At 45.7% G+C, this 20925-nt stretch overlaps 1 protein-coding gene across 9 annotated transcripts in view; it reads left to right on the top strand.

Moving 5' to 3' along the window:
* Positions 1–20925, top strand: part of GARNL3 (GTPase activating Rap/RanGAP domain like 3) — a 222766-nt gene that overhangs the window by 158121 nt on the left and 43720 nt on the right. For all 9 annotated transcript variants that reach the window (XM_073558622.1, XM_073558613.1, XM_073558654.1 and 6 more), the window contains 2 exons: positions 7565–7634; positions 15095–15169. In XM_073558622.1, coding sequence (XP_073414723.1) covers positions 7565–7634; positions 15095–15169 — 145 coding nt within the window. The remainder of the gene's footprint in view (positions 1–7564; positions 7635–15094; positions 15170–20925) is intronic.

The following is a 20925-nucleotide window of genomic DNA, read 5'->3' as shown; positions in this document are numbered from 1 at the left end:
TACTGGACAGTCGTATTGAGTCGGATTGAATTGATATATAGTTGTGCAGTCCCCAGAGACCCTTTGGTCTGTATATTAGGGTATGTAGAGGAATTAGTAGCAGTATCCATGGTCAAACTGGCGATTGCTAGACTGTTGTTCATAGCAAGGAAGTTGATCGCTCGGTTCTGGATCAGAGAAGAGCCTCCGACTAGACGAGACTTTCTTACGCAAGTGGAGCATATAATTTCATTGGAAAAAAGTATTTACACTAAGAGAAATAAACTCGATGTATTTCATAAGATATGGCAGCCATAGGTAGAATGGAGTTAGATTTGTGCGGAGGATGTATTATGATATAGATGATGTTCATAATAAACAAGTATATATGGAGGTGGGAAAGAGTATCGGAATAGAAATGAGGAAGACACTGAAGGGGTCTAGGAGGGGGGGATAGGGGGGGGAAGGGGGGGGGAGTTTTGTTAATAAAAATTTATGATTATATGTGAACAACTGCTTGATGTCATATGATATACTTGTTATCATTTAATAAAAATTTATCTGATTAAAAAAAAACACCAAGTCGTGGTCCTCACTGACCACAAGAATTTGATTTACCTCGAGTCGGCCAAACGCTTGAACCCTAGACAGGCTAGGTGGGCCTTGTTTTATACACGATTTGATTTTGTGGTCTCTTTTCTTCCTGGCACTAAGAATGTCAAGGCAGACGCCCTCTCTAGGAGCTTCTTTGCTGATTCTCCTGTGGTGACCAAGCCTGCTACCATCTTAGGCGAAGGGGTAGTTCTTTCTGCCATCTCGCCCGATTTGAGACGTGCTCTGGAAGAGTTCCAGGAGGACAAACCTGAGCGTTGTCCCAGTGGAAAGTTGTATGTTCCTGACCAGTGGAAGAAGAGAGTGATGTCTGAAGTTCATTGCTCTGCATTAGCTGGTCATCCAGGTATTTTTGGTACTAGAGATCTGGTGAGTCAGTCTTTTTGTTGGCCCGCCTTGTCTCGTGATGTCAGGAATTTTGTGCAGTCCTGTGGGACTTGCTCCCGGTCTAAGCCTTGTTCTCGCTCTAGTGGGTTGTTGATGCCTTTGCCGGTCCCCAGGAGGCCATGGACCCATATTTCAATGGATTCCATCTCTGATATGCCTGTCTCTCAGAGAATGACTGTTATTTGGGTGATTTGTGATAGGTTCTCTAAGATGGTTCATCTTGTACCACTCCCTAAGTTGCCATCTTCCTCTGAGTTGGAGCCCCTGTTTTTGCAACAGGTGGTTCGCTTGCACGGGATTCCTGAGAGCATTGTATCTGACAGAGGAGTTCAATTTGTGTCTAGATTTTGGAGGACTTTCTGTTCCAAGCTGGGAATTCAGTTGTCCTTCTCTGCTTTTCACCCTCAGACCAATGGGCAGACGGAGAGAACAAACCAGACCTTGGAGTCGTATTTGAGATGTTTTATTTCCGCCGATCAGGATGATTGGGTATCATTTTTGCCCTTGGCCGAATTTGCTTTAAATAATAGAGCTAGTTCTGCCACTTTGATGTCACCTTTTTTTTGTAACTTTGGGTTTCGTCCTCGATTTTCTTCAGGGCGGGTGGAGCCTTCTGCCTGCCCAGGTGTTGACACTGTGGTGGAGAGAATGCACCATATCTGGGACCAAGTGGTGGATAAGTTATCTCTTTCCCAGGAAAAGGCCCAGCGGTTTTCCAACCGACATAGGACCATTGGTCCCCAGTTTAAGGTTGGTGATATAGTTTGGTTATCATCAAAAAATATCGCTATGAAGGTGGCTTCTCCTAAGTTTAAGCCTAGATTTATTGGACCTTACAAGATTTTGGAGATTATTAATCCGGTCTCTTTTCGTTTGGCTCTTCCTGTCACATTTAAAATTCATAATGTGTTTCATAAGTCCTTGTTGAAGAGATTTGTTGAACCAGTTGTTCCTGGGGTGGCACCTCCGGACCCTGTATTAGTTGAAGGTAACATGGAATATGAGGTAGAGAAGATACTGGATTCCCGTCTGGCTAGACGGAGACTCCAGTATTTGGTTAAGTGGAAGGGTTATGGTCAGGAGGATAATTCCTGGGTCTCTGCCTCTGATATTCATGCCAAAAGATTGGTGCGTGCCTTTCATCGGGCTCACCCTGATCGCCCTGGTGGCGTGGATGAGGGTTCGGTTACCCCTCCTCAAGGGGGAGGTACTATTGTGAGTTCATTTTCCCCTTCACCATTGAGGTCTGATGAACTCCCTCTTCTGGTGAAGGAAGGTAGTGAGGCTGATTACAAAGCACCTGAGCAGAATGTTCTAAGTTTGCCCCCGGTGGTGGTGAGCGTCATTGCTCTCTGGTTTATTTCGTTAAGTGCACATGATTTAATGCAGGTTTGATTGCTGGCTCTTACCTATAAAAGAGTCACAGGTGTTGCAATCAGTGTTGGTGATAGTGTTCATTTCAACCATCCTTGGTGGAGGAAGGCGCTGGAGAGCATTTGTGCTGTCTTAGCCCTGGTGTGGAAGGAGTCAGAGGGGATTTCCTTTTCTGTCTGACAGAGCTTGGTGGCAGCTATTCAGGAGGAGAGCTGCATTCTGGTGGTGGACTCTGTTGCCAGGAGCAAGTGCAACAGAGTAAAGCTAAGTGGTGTTCCCCTGTTTGTGTTTTTCCTTGGTGTGTATTAGTGCAGCGGTGGGGCCAGTGCCTGTGCCACCCAGCTCCCTAGCAAGGGATAGGTGTAGGGTGTGCCAGGGCGACAGGTTCCTGAGCGGCGCCCAGTGCGGAACCGGCATAGGGAACGTTAGGAGCGTTAGGGACGCTGACTCGGGAGTGCAGGAGGTCGCCACGTCCCCTCTCCCTATCGCAGGGCCCACCGTTGTAACTGTTTCCCCTTTCCCCGTGTCTTTTTGTTTTAGTTACCGGCCTGCGGGCCGCGTCTCAGGACCGTATCACGTGCCGCGTCTTGTTGTTTTAGTTACCGGCCTGCGGGCCGCGTCACACAAGACGGGCTTCGTGACACACAGCTTAAGAAAACAAAGGTTACCTGTGCTTTTAATTAGTCCTGATCCAGCATGGATTGTTGTGAGTTCATTTTCCCCTTCACCATTGCGGTCTGATGAACTCCCTCTTCTGGTGAAGGAAGGTAGTGAGGCTGATCACAAAGCACCTGAGCAGAATGATGATGACTGGGTGACTGGGATTGCTGACTGGATATAAGGCAGCCGACGCCCTTCTGCCTTGCGGGTGATTACTCTGAGGGATTCTTGGAGACCAGTCTGATTCCTACTCCTCAAAAGCTAAGTTTTCTGCTCTACTTTTTGCGTTTGGTTTTGTTTTGCCTTGTTTTTCTGGATTTCTGCCTTTTCCTGCTGGGTGAGCTGAATTCCTTTTTGCTCTGTCTTCAGATAATACCTGAGTACTGATATAGTCTTTTTGAAGCCTAGCGTCTTCAGGGCTTTTTTCCCTATCAGTCTGTTGGCTCTTGTTTTTGAGAGTGTTTTGGCGGATTGCAGACAGCAGCTTTTCTATTCTGTCCTATTTAGTTAGCTTGGGCCCAATCATTTGCTCAGTCTCTCTTTCTATCTGTGTTAGTGTTTTTTTATCTTGCTTCACCGTCATTATATGTTGGGGGCTGCCTATTGCTTTGGGGTCTGCTCTGGGGTAGTTTAGATTTCCCGTTCTGTCTTTAGGCTATGTAGTTCTCCGGCTGTGATCGAGGGGTCTAGGGCACCGTAGGAACCCCCCAGGGCTACTGCTAGTTGTTGTTAGGTTCAGGGGTCTGCAATCCGATAGCTGCCAACTTCTCTGGTTTTCTGGACTTAGCTAGTATTTCTGTTTTTGCCTCCTACGGTGACTCATTCATAACAATGGATCATGACAATGAGGAGGTGATACTGTGTATGAGTAGGAAGTGGTATTGTGCAGTGTATGAGAAGGAGATGGTACTGTGATGTGTATGAGGATGTGGTACTGTGCTGTATATGAGGAGGAGATGATGGTACTTTGGTATGTATGAGGGAGATTATTATGGACTATATGAGGTGGTGGTACTGTACTGTATATGAAGAGGTGGTACTGTATTGTGTATAAGGTGGTGACAGTACTGTGCTGTGTAGGAGGAGGAGATGTGTTGTGAATTCCCTTTCTGGGCTCCCTCTGATGGTTACTGAAGGTAGTGGAGCTGGTCAGATTGACAAAGGTGTTGCGAGTTCTCTTTCTGGGCTCCTTCTGGTGGTTACTGGAGGTAGTGGAGCTGGTCAGATTGACAGAGGTTTGCCACCTGATAATGATGATGACGATTGGAGATCAGGGGTTTCTGACTGGATTATTTAAGACAGCTGACTTCCTTCAATCCCTGCTGGTGATTTTCTTCCTGTGCCTTCTGAGGTCTGATGTCTGATGTCTCCTGCTCTGTTCCTGCATGATTCAGCTAAGTGGTTCATGCTAATCTTTTTGCATTTGATCTGGTTTTGTCTATCTCTGCTTTGTGCGGGACAGTTTGCTCCTGCTGGGGCTGTGCTGGATCACCGCCCAAATGTTACTGCTTGTGTCAGTTTGTTCTGTCCCCTGTTGTATTGGTCTCTTTTTGCTTTGCTTTCAGTATATACCAGAGTGCTGATATAGTGGGGGCGAAGTCATGTGACTTCAGTGTTTTTGTGCATCAGACGTATTGGATTTTTCAGGGTTTTTGCGTGATTGCAGACAGTGTCTTTCCTTTCCTGTCCTGTCTAGTCAGTTTGGGCCCCATCATTTGCTCAGTCTATTTTTCTGCCTGCGTTTGTGTTTTCATCTTGTCTCACCCACAATATATGTTTGGGGGCTGTCTATTCCTTGGGGGTCTGCTCCGGGGCAGTTTAGATTTCACCTTTCTTGCTTTAGGCTGAGTTAGTTCTCCGGCTGTGCCGAGGCGTCTAGGACATCGTAGGTACGCTCCACGGCTACTGCTAGTTGTATGGATAGGATCAGGGGTCTGCAATCCGCTTAGTTACCAACCTCTCTGGTTTTCTGGTGTCTTAGCCTGGTCCTGCTATCCTCCTCGGTGACCCATTCATAACAGAGATGGCACTGTACTGTGTATGAGGTGGAGGAGGAAGAGGTGGTGTACTATGCTGTGTATGTGGAGGAGGAGATGGTGGTGGTAGTACTTCCCTGTTTATGAGGAAGTGGTAGTAGTGCTGTGCAGTGTATGAGGAGATTATGGTACTTTGCTTTATATGTGGAGGAGGTGGAGTTACTGTTCTGTTTATGAGGTGGAGGTACTGTGCTGTGTATGAGGTGGAGTTGGTGGAACTGTGTATGAGGAAGAGGTGGTACTGTAATATGTATGAGGAGAAGGTAGTGGAACTGTGCAGTGTATGAGATTATGGTACTGTGCTGTATATGAGGTGGAGGTGGTGGTACTGTTCTGTGTGTGAGGTGAGGTGGTGGTACTGTGCTGTGTATGAGGAGAAAGTAGTGGTACTGTGTATGAGGAGGAGGTTGGTACTGTGTAGTGTATTAGGAGGAAGAGGATGTGATACTGTATGAGGAGGAGGTGATGGTACTGTGCTGTGTATGAGGAGGTGGGAGTACTGTGATGTGTATGAGGAGGAGGTGGTGGTACTGTGCAGTGTATGACGAGGAGGTGGTTCTGTGCTGTGTATGAGGAGGTGGTTTTGTGCCGTGTATGAGGAGAGAATGGTACTGTGGTATGTATGAGGAAGATGTGTTGGTACTGTGCACTGTCTGAGGAGGTGGTACTGTACTCTGTTTGAGGTGGTGGTAGTACTGTGCTGTGTATGAGGAGATGGTACTGTGTTGTGTTTGCGGAGGAGGAGGTGGTGGTACTGTACCATCTATGAGGTGGTGGTGGTGGTACAGTGCCGTTTATGAGGAGGTGGTGGTACTGTGCTGTGTATGAGGAGATTATTGTACTGTGCTTTATATGAGGAGGAGGTAGAGGTACTGTTCTGTGTATGAGGTGGAGGTGGTGGTACTGTGCTGTGTATGAGGAGGAGGTAGTTGTACTGTGCATGAGGAGGAGATGGTACTGTGCTGTGTATGAGGAGGTTGGTACTGTGCTGTGTTGTGTATGAGAAGGAGGTAGTGGTACTATGCTGTGTATGAGGAGGCAGAGGTAGTGGTTCTGTGCTGTGTATGAGGACAAAGAGGTAGTGGTACTATGCTGTGTATGAGGTGGAAGAGGTAGTGGTACTGTGCTGTGTATGAGGAGTAGGAGGTGGTGGTACTGTGCTGTGTATGAGGAGGAAGTGGTAGTGGTGCTGTGTATGAGGAGGAAGAGGTAGTGGTACTGTGCTGTGTGTGAGAAGGAGGTAGTGGTACTATGCTGTGTATGAGGAGGAAGAGGTAGTGGTACTATGCTGTGTATGAGGAGGAAGAGGTAGTGGTACTATGCTGTGTATGAGGAGGAAGAGGTAGTGGTACTGTGCTGTGTATGAGGAGTAGGAGTTGGTGATACTGTGCTTTGTATGAGGAGGAAGAGGTAGTGGTACTGTGCTGTGTATGAGGAGGAAGAGGTATTGGTACTGTGCTGTGTATGAGGAGGAAGAGGTAGTGGTACTATGCTGTGTATGAGGAGGAAGACGTAGTGGTACTATGCTGTGTATGAGGAGGAAGAGGTAGTGGTACTGTGCTGTGTATGAGGAGGAAGAGGTAGTGGTACTGTGCTGTGTATGAGGAGGAAGAGGTAGTGGTACTATGCTGTGTATGAGGAGGAAGAGGTAGTGGTACTATGCTGTGTATGAGGAGGAAGAGGTAGTGGTACTATGCTGTGTATGAGGAGGAGGTGGATGTACTGTGCTGTGTACGAGGTTAGCAGTGTGAGCTGTAGTCATGAATGGGAGTTGTAGTGTTCCATGTTTTCTTCTGTTTCTGCCTAGACTTTCCAGTCCGATGATGATAATGAGGGTGGTGGTGGTTGTGGATGATGGGGGCTGGGACGTCTGGATGCAGAATCTATTTAACATATATATTAATTTTCCTCCTGAGCAGTGAGGAGAATGAGGCGATAGAATATTGCCTTTGGTGTCTGCAGCTGTCGTTATGCTGCTGGGAATAATCTGGAGAGGCTTGTGCCTGCTATGCAGACATGAGGGTGTACAGCCTGTGTATCCCTCTCTTCACACTTAGGTGTACTGCGGGGCAGCCACAGTGTTAAAAGGTTGCAGTGTTGGATGTGCCACCCATGGGCACTGTGATCACCGCTTGTACTCACATAATGTCAGCAGTGATTGACGTGATCTGCGGCTGGTTCTGTGCGTGGCGTGCCGCTTTTCTGCCATCATCCTCTGCACTTAGCACTATATTATCTATTTTCTTTCCCCCCTCCCCCTGCCAAAATTCCCTGCCCTGTGCCTGCCGGACAATGCTTTGTGCTGAACAGTACCACCTGCGTATATCGTAGGTGCAGTCGCCTTTATTGCAGCGTATTTTCCTTTGGTGGTGGTTGATCGGTCTTGTTCAGGCAGCACCCTTCCCCCTCCTCATTCGAGACCCCTCCTTGCTGGGGACCATTGCTGTGCAGCCTGCTTGCAGTAGACTTGCTCTGGATCGCTCGACATGGTTACTAATGAAGCGTTTCTCTTCCAGCTCCGTCTCTGAAGACCTGGGCTGCCGGCGTGGAGAATTCAGCAGGAAGCACTATGGCTCCGTGGAGCTGGTGAGTTCTATCTGTCGTAGAAAGTATACAGCGGTTAAATAAGTATCAAACACGTCACCACTTTTCTGAGTAAATATGTTTCTAAAGGTGCTATTGACATGAAATTCTCACCAGATGTCGGTAATAACTCATCCAATCCGCACAGGCAAAGAAATCAAACCATAGATGTCCATAAATTAGGCTATGTGTAATAATGAGAAATGACACAGTGAAAAAGTATCGAACACTATTACTGAAATGTATTTAATACTTCGTACAAAAGCCGTTGTTGGTGATGACAGCTTCAAGATGCCTCCTGTATGGAGAAACTAGTCGCATGCATTGCTCAGGTGTGATTATGGCCCATTCTTCCACACAAACTCTTCATATCCTGAAGGTCCCATGGGCTCCTTTTGTGGACTCTGAGCTTCCATTTCTTCCATACAATTTCTATTGGATTCAGGTCTGGTGATTGGCTCGGTCATTGTAACAGCTTTATTTTCATTCTCTGAATCCAGTTGAGAGTTTCCTTGACTGTGTGTTGTGTGTTTGGGATTATTGTGTTACTGAAATGTCCACCCTCGTTTCATCTTCATCATCCTGATTGATAGCAGCAGATTTTTATCAGAAATATCTCTGTACGTTTGTACATTCTTCCATTCAATCATATGAATGCTGAAAAACAGCCCCACACCATGATGTCCCCACCTCCAAACTTCACTGTTAGTATAGTGTCTTTAAGGTGATATGCAGTGCTTTTTGGCCTCCAAATATGGTGTGTATTACGGCATCCAAAGAATTCCATTTTGATCTCATCTGGTCAGACTATATTCTCCCAATATTTCACCGACTTGTCTAGATGTTGTTTAGCAAACTTTAAATGCACTTGAACATGCTTTATGTTCAGTAATGGAGTCTTGCGTGATGAGTGTGCATACAGGCCATGGAGGTTGACTTCATTACTTACTCTGGATTATGGCCCCAGCAGTGCTCACTAGTACCTTCAGTAGTTTAGATATTCTTCTGAAACCAATGCCATCAGTATATTTTGCAACAATAAGGTTGCAACGGTTTTGAGCCAGCTCTCTGGTTTTACCCAACATTAGATATTTCTTGTTTGGCACCTTGGCAATGAGACACCTTTTTATAGGCCATCAGCTGAACCAGCTGATATTATTTTTCAACAAGTGGCAGGATTGCTTTCTAACTACTGCTAGATTTCATCAGGTGTCATGATTTTCCATGACTGTTTTCTCATTTCTTCTTATGTTCAATACTTTTTCCGCATGTCAGTTCTCATTATTGCACATAACTTAATTTATGGACGTCTATGGTTTGATTTCTTTGCCTTTGTGGATTGGATGGGTTGTTACCGACATCTGATGAGAATTTCTTGTCAGTAGCAACTTTGGAAAAATATTTACTTAGAAAATTGGTGATATCTTCTTCAATACTTATTTCACCTGCTGCATTTGTCCGTATATAACAGGCTTTTTTCATAGAATAGGTGAGACAGACCTCAAAGATTATTCGCATGAGAGGACATCTGTACTGTGAGTGTGTGTCTACACAATGTACTATTGGGTGTATTTGTTTCAAGGAACACTAAGTATAAACCACTGTTACTATTGTATGTGATGAATAATATATGTATTAATGTCTGGATGGATCGGGGGATCGTTGTTTCTAGTAGTAGTAATGTCTAGATGGATCGATGCCTTTAATAGTTGTAATGTGTGGATTGACCGGTATGATCAGAACATGTAGTAGTAGTAATAATGCCTGGATGAACCAAGTGATTGGGGTCTTTAGAAGCAGTGATGTCTGGATGGATCAGGTGATCGGTGTCTTTTGTAGCAATGATGTCTGGATGGATAGGGTGATCAGTGTCTCTATTAGTAGATATGTCTGGGTGGACCGTGTGATCGGTGTCTCTAGTAGTAGTAATGTCTGGATGGATCGGAGTGTGTAGTAGCAGTAATGGCTGGATGGATCGGAGTGTGTAGTAGTAATGTCTGGATGGATTGGAATGTGTGGTTAGTATTAGGGTTAGGGGTGTGTTGGGGTTAGGTTTGTGGTTAGGGTTATGGTTAGGGTTTGGATTAGGGTTAGAGATGTATTGGGGTTAGGTTTGCGGTTAGGGTTATGGTTAGGGTTTGGATTAGGGTTAGGGGTGTGTTTGGGTTGGGGTTGGAGTTAGAATTGGGGGGGTTTCCACTCTTTTAGGCACATCAGGGGCTCTCCAAACGTGACATGGCGTCCAATCTCAATTCCAGCCAATTCTGCGTTGAAAAAGTCAAACGGTGCTCCTTCTCTTCCAAGCTCTGCCATGCGCCCAAACAGTGGTTTACCCCCACATATGAGGTACCAAGGAACTCGGGACAAATGGGACAACAACCTTTGGGGTCCAATTTCTCCAGTTTACCCTTGTGGAAATAAAAAATTGTGGGCTAAAAAATATTTTTTTGGGAAAAAAATGATTTTTATTACTTTAATGAAACACTTGGGGGTTCAAAGTTCACAGAATTCATCTAGATAAGTTCTTTGGGGGTCTAGTTTCCAAAATGTGATCAGTTGTGGGGGGGTTTCTACTGTTTAGGCACATCAGGGGCTCTGGAAATGTAACATGACACCTGCAGACCATTCCATCAAAGTCTGCATTCCAAAACGTCACTACTTCCCTTCTGACCCCCGATGTGTGCCTAAACCGTAGTTTTCTCCCACATATGGAGTACCAGCGTACCCAAAACAATGTGGACAACAACTTTTGGGGTCCAATTTCTCCTGTTAACCTTGTGAAAAAAAAAATTGGTTAAAAAATGATTTTTGTGGAAAAAAATGATTTTTTATTTTCACGGCTCTGCGTTTTAAACTTTAATAAAACACTTGGGGGTTCAAAGTGCTCACTACACATCTAGATAAGTTCCTTGGGGGTCTAGTTTCCAAAATGTTGTCATTTGTAGGGGGTTTCCACTGTTTAGGCTCATCAGGGGCTCTCCAAACTCGACATTGTTTTTGAAGTAAAATGTTTGTGAAAAAAGTTAAATGTTCATTTTTTCCTTACACACTGCTGATATTCCTGTGAAGCACGTAAAGGGTTAATTAACTTCTTGAATGTGGTTTTGAGCACCTTGAGGGGTGCAGTTTTTGAATGTTGTCACTTTTGGGTATTTTCTGTCATGTACACCCCTTAAAGTGACTTCAAATATGAGGTGGTCCCTAAAAAAATGGTTTGTAAATTTTGTCGTAAAAATGAGAAATCGCTGGTCAATTTTTAACCCTTAGGCTATGTGCACACGTATGCAGAAAATTTGTGCATGAATACTGGACTCCTTCCCAGAAAACGTGCGTTTTTTTTCTGCAAGTTTTCCGTGCTGTTTTTTTGCACAAAAAACGCGCGTTTTTAATGCGTTTTTTCTGGAGCGGTCCCAGCCTCATAGAAAATAGCTAGAAATGCGGAAAAAAACGCATCAATATGCACAAGAAGTGTGGAATTCATTAAAATGAATGGGATACTTTTAAGCGTTTTTAAGCGTTTTATTTGGTAAAACCGCGAAAAAAACACATGTGTGCACACTTCTGCATAACTTCTTAAAAAAAAAAAATTTGTTTCCTAAAGTGTGCTGATGTAAAGTAGACATGTGGGAAATGTTACTTACTGTCTATTTTGGGCAATATGAGTCTGATTTAAGGGCATAAAAATTCAAAAAATTGCAAAATTTTAAAAATTTTCATATTTCCATTTTTTCATAAATAAACGCAAGTCATAGAGAAGAAATTTTGCCCCTAACATGAAGTACAATATGTCACGAAAAAACTTTCTCAGAATCACCGGGATCCGTTAAAGCGTTCCAGAGTTATAACCTCATAAAGGGACAGTGGTCAGAATTGTAAAAATTAGCCTGGTCATTAAGCTGCAAATTGGCTCTGTCTCTAAGGGGTTATTTGAGCAAAAAGTATAACCCTGTACACCGGTAGCTTCTGTCTTCAGTCACATCATCAATAAACACTAGTGACCTGGCGCCATTGGAAGCCATACATGCCCATGTCATCACACCGCCTCCACCATGTGTTACAGAGGATGTGCTGTGCTGAGGATCATGAGCTGTTCCAAGTCTTCTCCATACTTTCTTCTTCCCATCATAGTAGACAGGTTGATCTTTGTTTCATCTGTCCACAGAATGCTTTTCCAGAAGTGTGCGTCTTCTTTAGATGTTTTTGGTAACGTCTAATCTGTCCTTTGGATTATTAAGTCTGATTAATGGTTAGTGGTGAAACCTCTGTATTTGCTCTCATGATGGACCCATTTTTTTGTTTTGCAGAATGTATCAAACTGTTGATTTGACCACTCCTAACATTTCTTCTATCTCTCTGATGGATTTCTTCTTTTTCAGCCCAATAGTGGCCTGTTTCACTTCCATTGTGGATTCAAAGCAACAGCTTCCAAATGCAAATGCCACACCTGGAGTCAGCTACAGATCAGTTACCTGCTTAATTAATGATGGATTAATGAGGGAATAGCCCAATGGTACCCATGGATTGTCTCGGTGACAATAGCAGCATGCTGCGATTTTACAAGCACGCTGAATACGCCCTATAAAATAAACGGTGATGGGAGCTGCCCCATAGATTAACACTGGACTGACTGCTATGCGATGTTTTCTCGCATGCCACTCGGCCATATTCTCTGGTAGTGTGACGCTGGCCTTAAGCTGAGAATCTGCACTTTAAGCCCACATTGGTTATATAACTGTTTCTTGAATAGTTTTTGGTAAACCGTGAAAATGACAAAACTGCTGCCACTGTCCAAATAATTTTGGACTTAACTTTATGTGGTCTCAGCATGGACATTGGATAATATGGGATCTGCATTCAGTGCATAGTTAAGGGAGTCTCTGACTTCTCCTTCATCCTTGCCTCCTGTGACAATCCATCCCCCAGTGATGACTGTGTGTCCTGCCAGTTGGGGGAAGTAGTCTGTAGAGTTGGGTACACTTCTGCACAGTATTAAAAGTAGTGGTGAATCAGTGGGCAATTATATGGCGGCATGCAGCTGGCCTGTGCTTTCTGTAGTGTGGAGACGTGAGGCTTTATCGTGCAGCCACCGAGCCTGTGATTGATTCCAGGCCTGTGTAATTCTGTCACTGGAGATGTAATTAGATAGGTCTGGAGAAATGTCATCCTCTGACATGTCTGACTCAAGGCCCAGCTTTCTGTCTCTACTGTACTTGCTGTTGGAGGAAGCCATTGTAATAACATCTCCCAATCCTTAATGGGGTCTGTTCATTGAGGGTGACCCCCATATTTATCAGCATGTCATCCTTCTAGCTGCCGGCGGAGCCAGACAGAGACTCCATACCCGCAGCCATATTAGACTCCATACCCGCAGCCATATGAATGGAGAGGTGTGATTACAGGAGACATGTCATCGACTAGATAACATAGAAATGTAGAGCTACAACCCCCACCCTGTAACTTTGATATTGCCCCCACCCTGTGCTGAGTGCAGCGCCCCAGGTGGTAGACCACAAATGGAGCGAACAGTGGGGATCACACATGCAACGTGGTTTGTGACTGGTCGAGGAATCTGGGCTGTATAACGAATGCTCTGTCACTACTACACTCTGGGTTCAGCCATACGATATGAGCTGTACATGGTCCTGCTCTATGTGTCCTAGTAGAGAACCGTGTGCACTACTAAGGAAGGTGCCGTAGTAGGATCCCACACCATGAAGTAATAAAAAAAACTAGGCACTCAACTTAAAGATGAATTTTTTTGACTTTTTTAATTTATTGAAGGCAAAACATTTCAGCCACATTTGGCCTTTATCAATTGGGAGCTAACAAATGGCGGACGCTGCGTCTTCCTCCAGGCACGTGCACACATCCAGGTCCCCTGGCTTGTTTACCATTGGGGTTTTTCCTTCTTTAACGCCCCATATTCTTTTGAAAGTGACCATACCGAGATGTGCCTCACTAAATATCCACAGGATTCCCACGAATCCCTGACACTCCTGTATAGTTTGTAATTGATAAAGGCCAAATGTGATCGAAACGTTTTGCCTCGACTACATTAAAAAAGTCAAAAAAACTCATCTTTAAGGTGAGTGCTTAGTTTATTTTTTTTTTACTGCTCTGTGTCCGACCCCCGGAATTTGGACTGTATTGTTGAGTATTCTGCCACGCTCTGTGTCTAACTTGGGATTCCAGGCTGTACATGGAGTTCTCTGCCGGTGCTGAGCTCTGGTCTGTCACGGGCATTCGTGCTGTACATGGAGGACACTGTCAGTGCCACACTCTCGGGGATCTGTGCTGCACGTGGCATACTCTGCTGATACTGGACTTGAAATGTGGCTGGGGGATCTAGGGCATATGTGGAGTACTCGGCCTGTGCTGTGCTCTGTGTCTGGCTCCGGGATTCAAGCTGTACATGGAGTACTCTTCCGATGCTGCACTCTGTGTCTGGCTTTAGGATTCAGGCTGTACATGGAGTACTCTGCAGGTGCTGCCCTCTGTGCCTGGCTCCGGGATTCAGGCTATACTTGGAGTACTCTGCAGGTGCTGACCTCTGTGCCTGGTTCCGGGCTTCAGGCTGTACTTGGAGTACTCTGTCAATGCCACGCTCTGTGTTCATCACGGGGATCTGGCTGTAGGTGGAGTACTCTGCCAGTGTCACGCTCTGTGTCTGACTTAGGGATCCGGTCTATACGTGGAGTATTCTGATGGTGCTGCGCTCTGTGTCTGGTGCTGTGCCGTGTGTCTGGCTTGGTGATCTGGGCCACACGTGGAGTAGTCTGCCAGTGTTGCACTTTGTGTCTGACTTGGTGATCTGGGCCATACATGCAGTACTCTGCCGGTGCCGCGCACTGTGTCTGGCTTGGTAATCTGTGCCATATGTGAAGTACTTTGCCAGTGCCGCACTTTGTGTCTGGCTTGGTGATCTGTGCCATACGTAGCGTAATCTGCCAGTGCTGTGCTCTGTGTATGGCTTGGTGATCTGGGACATACGTGGAGTACACTGAAAGAGGACCTAGAAAACTCAAAAAAAGTCTGCAAAATTAATTTAAATCACTGCATGAGGTGGACGAATTATTAAAATGTAACCTTTATTGATACCTTTAAATTAAAACATAATCCATTCCACCGTGCTTCTTGCAGTCTATCTGTTATACTTTCATAGGTTCACGGATACTAATAATAAACTATAATATCGCTATGCTTCCTGTACTCTGCTGGTGCCGCACTCTGTGGCTGGCTTGTGGTCTGGGCTATACGTGGAAAACTCAGGCCGTACATGGAGTACTCTACCATGCCACATTCTCTCCTGCACGCAGCTATGGTCTGGGATTGGCTTCTTCAGGATGATGTGTATGGGCTGAGGTGTGGCAGAGCTGAAGATCTAGAGATACTGGAGGCTTCCTGCACTGGGGGACACTGGTCTTACTAGTATATTGTCACATCATGTGCTCTTGTTTCAACAGCTCATTTCCAGTGACGCTGATGGAGCCATACAGAGAGCGGGAAGATTTCGGGTTGAGAATGGATCTTCAGACGAGGTACGGGCTCATGAAGAGGACCTGGTTGTTATAAAGCTTTCCAAAGTGACTACACAAAATCACAATATAACTAGTATACCGTCATACACAAGCACAATATACCAGTATACCGTGGTACACCAGCACAATATAACCAGTATACCGCCATGCACAATATAACCAGTAAGCCTCCATTCACCTGAATAGTGTAACCCCATATAACCAGCATACTGCCATACACCAGCACAAGATTATTATTATTATAGCGCCATTTATTCCATGGCGCTTTACATGTGAGGAGGGGTATACATAATACATACAAGTACAGTAATCTTAAACAATACAAGTCACGACTGGTACAGGATGAGAGAGGACCCTGCCCGCGAGGGCTCACAATCTACAACGGGATGGGTGAGGATACAGTAGGCGAGGGTAGAGCTGGTCGTGCAGCGGTTTGGTGGATCGGTGGTTATTGCAAGTTGTAGGCTTGACGGAAGAGGTAGGTCTTCAAGTTCTTTTTGAAGGTTTCCATGGTAGGCGAGAGTCTGATATGTTTTGGTAGAGAGTTCCAGAGTAGAGGGGATGCGCGTGAGAAATCTTGTATGCGATTGTGGGAAGAGGAGATAAGAGGGGAGTGCAGAAGGAGATCTTGTGAGGATAGGAGGTTTCGTGCAGGTAAGTACCGGGAGACTAGGTCACAGATGTACGGAGGACTCAGGTTGTGGATGGCTTTGTATGTCATGGTTAGGGTTTTGACCTGAAGTCTTTGGGTAATGGGGAGCCAGTGCAGGGATTGACAGAGGGGAGAGGCCAGGGAATAGCGGGGGGACAGGTGGATTAGTCGGGCAGCAGAGTTAAGAATAGATTGGAGGGGTGCGAGAGTGTTAGAGGGGAGGCCACAGAGCAGGAGGTTGCAGTAGTCAAGGCGGGAGATGATGAGGGCATGGACTAGAGTTTTTGCAGATTCTTGGTTGAGGAATATACGGATCCGTGAAATATTTTTGAGTTGAAGTCGGCAGGAAGCGGAAAGGGCTTGGATATGTGGTTTGAAGGAGAGATCAGTGTCAAGGATAACCCCGAGGCAGCGAGCTTGTGGGACTGGAGAGAGTGGGCAGCCGTTTACTTTAATGGATAGGTCTGTTGGGGGGGTCACGTGAGATGGGCGAAAGATGATTAATTCTGTTTTGTCCATATTAAGTTTTAGAAATCTAGTGGAGAAGAAGGATGAAATAGCAGACATTGAGGGATTCTGTTTAGTGGGGAGGTGATATCTGGTCCAGAGATGTAGATCTGTGTGTCATCAGCATAGCGATGATACAGAAAGCCTTGAGATTCTATGAGCTGTCCGAGGCCGAAGGTGTAAATGGAGAAGAGCAGGGGCCTTAGGACTGAACCTTGCGGGACTCCGACGGATAGGGGGGCGCGGTGAGGAGGTGGTGTGCGAATGGGAGACGCTGAATGTCCGGTCTGCTAGGTATGACGCAATCCAAGATAGGGCCAAGTCTGTGATACCAAGAGATGAGAGGGTTTGTAGTAATAGGGAATGTTCCACTGTGTCAAAGGCAGAGGACAGAGTAGTGTCGCTTGGCCTTGGCGGCTAGTAGGTCATTGGTGACCTTAGTAAGGGCAGTTTCAGTGGAGTGGTGTGGCCGGAAGCCGGATTGCAAGTGGTCAAGGAGGGAGCAAGAAGAGAGGTGGGAGGATAGTTCAAGATGGACGTGTTGTTCCAGTAGTTTTGAGGCATAGGGGAGAAGTGATATAGGGCGATAGCTAGATACAGAGGATGGGTCAAGAGAGGGCTTTTTGAGGATAGGTGTGATTTAGGCATGTTTAAAGCTTGAGGGGAAAACACCTGTTGTTAGTGATAGGTTGAAGAGATGGGTTAGGGTTGGGATGAAGACTGTGGTGAGGTTTGGGATGAAGAGGGATGGGATCGGGTCAAGTGCACAGGTAGTGAGATGTGATCTTGAAAGTAGAGTGGAGAGTCGATCTTCTGTAATGGTGGAGAAGTTGGTTTTGGGGGAGGAGGGCAGGGCAGGTAGGAGGAAGGGCACTGGGGGTTGTTGACCAAAACTGTCTCTGATGTTATCAATCTTCTCCTTGAAAAATGAGGCAAAGTCTTGAGCTGAGATGAGTGGAGAGGGAGGAGGTGCTGGGGGGCGGAGGAGAGAATTGAAGGTGTTGAATAACTGTTTAGGGTTGTGAGACAGGGAGGATATGAGAGATGAGAAGTAGGTTTGTTTTGCTGTAGTGAGTGTGGCCTTGAAAGTAGTGAGGGACTGTTTGAATGTGATGAAGTCCTCATTGGAGTGAGATTTTTTCCATCTCCGCTCAGCAGCCCTGGAAGCCCGCCTCAGTTCTTTGGTCAGACTGGTGTGCCAGGGCTGCCTGTTGATTTTGCGAGTTTTGGTATGTTTGAGAGGGGCAACTGATTCCAAAGCTACAGCTATTGTGGTGTTATATAGAGCGGCAGCGGCATCTGCCTTGTGTAGGGAACTTATGTCTGTAAGAGGGAGGAGGGATTCAGACAGTGAGTGTAGATCGAGGTGTTGAAGATTTCTGTGAGGGTGTGCGTGTTTTTGAGGTGGGGATTGTGGACCTGAGGAGGAGAGGGAAGAGAATGTAAGTAGGTTGTGGTCAGCGAGAGGAAGAGGTGAGTTAGAGAGGCTAGATAGGGAGCAGAGGCGGATGAAGATGAGGGCTAGCGTGTGGCCATCTTTGTGAGTGGCTGCAGAAGACCATTGAGTGAGGCCGAAGGAGGAAGTGAGAGATAGAAGTTTAGTGGCAGCTGAGAGGGAAGTGTCAATGGGGATGTTGAAGTCACCCAAGATGATAGTGGGGATATCAGTGGAAAGGAAATGGAGTACCAGGTGGTGAAGTGGTCAAAAAAGGTGGTGGCTGACCCTGGAGGGCGGTATATGACAGCTAGTTGGAGGTTGGAGGGGGAGTAGATGCGCACAGAGTGCACCTCGAAGGAAGGGAGGGTAACAGAGGGCGGCAGTGGGATTGGGGTGAAGGAGCAGTTATCTGACAGGAGAAAACCAACTCCTCCACCATGCTTGCAGCTGGGGCGGGGGGGGGCGGGAAAGGTGGAATCCACCATATGAGAGTGCAGCAGGAGAGGCTGTGTCAGAGGAGGTGAGCCAGGTTTCGGTGAATGCGAGGAAGGAAAGTTTGTTAGTAATAAAAAGATCATGGATGAACGAAAGTTTGTTGCAGACAGAGCGAGCGTTCCACCGAGCTCCTGTTAGTGGGACTGGGGAAGCTGGGGCTGGGCGGATGTGTATAAGGTTGGAGTGGTTACGGAAAGTTGTGATTGGGTGTGGATGGGAGGTAGAAATGACTGTGGGAATGTGGTGAGGAGGACCAGGATTTGGAGAGATATCGCCGGCAGTGAGGAGAAGCAGAGAGAGTGTTAGCAGGTGGGAGCAGGAGAGGGCATGAGGGGGCTGTCTGTATTTGGAGACAGAGGATTGTATGTTGAGGAACAGATCTGAGGAAGAGGCGAGATGGATTGGAAGGATTGAAGAAGAGTTGAACAGTTCCTTACTAGGTGTAGGGATTAGTGGGGTTATCAGAAAGTGAAGGATTATAGGGGTCAGAGTGGATACAAACAGAAACATTGTTTACATTGACTCTTTCCAGTTACCTTCTGTTCCCTTCTGGTTCAATTCTGGATTAATTCATATTTTCATATCTCACATTTTTAAGATACACGCTTCTAGGATACACACTGCACACAATGTCACACAATGGTGACCGGTCTGCAAACCCTGTCTTATGAGGAAAGGTTGCAGGATTTGGGAATGTTTAGTTTGCAAAAGAGAAGACTGAGAGGAGACTTAATAGCTGTCTACAAATATCTAAAGGGCTGTCACATTGTAGAAGCATCAACTTTATTCTCATTTTCACAAGGAAAGACTAGAAGCAATGGGATGAAACTGAATGGGAGGAGACACAGATTAGATATTAGAAAAAACTTTTTGACAGTTAGAGTGATCAATGAGTGGAACAAGCTGCCACGAGAAGTGGTGAGTTCTCCTTCAATGGAAGTCTTCAAACAGAGGCTGGACAGACATCTGACTGGGATGATTTAGCGAATCCTGCTTTGAGCAGTGGGTTGGACCAGATGGCCCAGGAGGTCCCTTCCAACTCTAGGATTCTATGATTCTATGACTAAAGTCTTGGCAGACTTGTGCTATGCAATATATGTGCTACAAAGTGCATTCAGGTGTGAAGCTGAGAGGAGTGGTCTGTGCTCCTCTTGGTCAGATAATTAAGAGTGGACCAGATGCATATGATCAAGCCAAAGTAAACAAGGTCATAAATAATACTGGGGTAAAGCAGGGGGTCAGTTGAGAGACAAACCAAGTGAATGCTATGTGCAGAGGTAAGAAGTCTTTGTGGAAAGCTGAGTGACGTACGAAGTGAATGCTATGTGTAGAGGTAAGAAGTCTTTGTGGAAAGCTGAGTGACGTACCTGTAGGGAGAATAACCAGTATACCGCCATACACCAGAACAAAATAACCAGTATACCGCCATTCACCTGAATAGTGAAACTCCATATAACCAGCATACCGCCATACACCAGAATAGTGTAACCCTATATAACCAGTATACCGCTGTGATGACCCAGCATTTAATCGTACTGTAATTATCCAGACGTCTATTTTCAGTAAGCCAGGAGGCATAGACTGTTATCTTTATGATAAATCTTTTTGTAGGTTGAATTCATATTTGTAAATTGATGAATGGTTGTTATTTACCACTTATATCAGCTCCTACAGTTTATTGTATGGTTATATTTGCAAAACAGGGATGCAAGGACACTGTACAATGATGTTTGCTGATATGTTGATTACACATTATATCAGGCCATGTAGTTTTGTTGACTTGCAAACATTGAAGGATAAACTATAAATAATCAAACCATGCGGGTTAAGCTCATCAACCTTGACCTGTGAATGATGATTTGAAGAACAGTTGTGAACACTAAACAGGGGTTATGCCTCTGTAACAAGACATCTCAAAGAACCAGGGACTCATTAAAAAATCACAGCCAGGAACACTCTTCAAGATAGTTGTCAAATCATGGCTCCATCACAAAGGACACAGATTTGACATTCTATAGGATGTCAGCTTTGAGGGACCACGATCTTGGCTGAAAGAATACAGATGTTGCTCCATTGAACATCAGTTAACCTATGGATATGTTTGGGTAGGTCAGGATGTGTACCCACCGGTTACCTGACCCCCATTGATACATTTGGTAAAGCCAGGATTGGGACCCACCGGTCACCTGGTTCTATGGAGATGTTTGGAGAAGCCAGGTTGTGACCCTCCAGTCACCTGATCTTGTGCCTCAATGGACTATCATCTTCCTAAGCTTGTCGTTACCTCCTCTCTGTGTGTGCTGCAGGTGGGGTAGTCGGCCTGGTAGCTCTGGAGTCACAGCTTCTCTTATCCCAGTTATTCAGTGGAAGGATGAGACACTAATTTTGCACCATCTTGGATAATATGCTGGGACTGTTTTATGTGCTATTTGCCTGTTTTGTGGTTTAATAAAGTATTGCCACATTGCTTTACCCTCACCCTGTGTTGTCTGAGTAGAATTATGCCCACGGTAAAAGGAGAGCGGGCGTTCGGTGGGAGGAGCCCTGGTCCATGCGGTTTCGGCTAGTGGACTAGAGTACCCGCTGACACACGTCTCCAAAACTGCCATACACCAGCACAAGGTAACCAGTGTATCGCTATACACCAGCACTGTGTAACCCCAC

This window comes from Dendrobates tinctorius, unplaced genomic scaffold (genome assembly GCF_039654945.1).
Source record: "Dendrobates tinctorius isolate UK_male_01 unplaced genomic scaffold, ASM3965494v1 ptg000013l, whole genome shotgun sequence".
Classification (NCBI taxonomy): Eukaryota; Metazoa; Chordata; class Amphibia; order Anura; family Dendrobatidae; genus Dendrobates; species Dendrobates tinctorius.
This window is presented reverse-complemented; position numbering and strand designations above follow the sequence as displayed.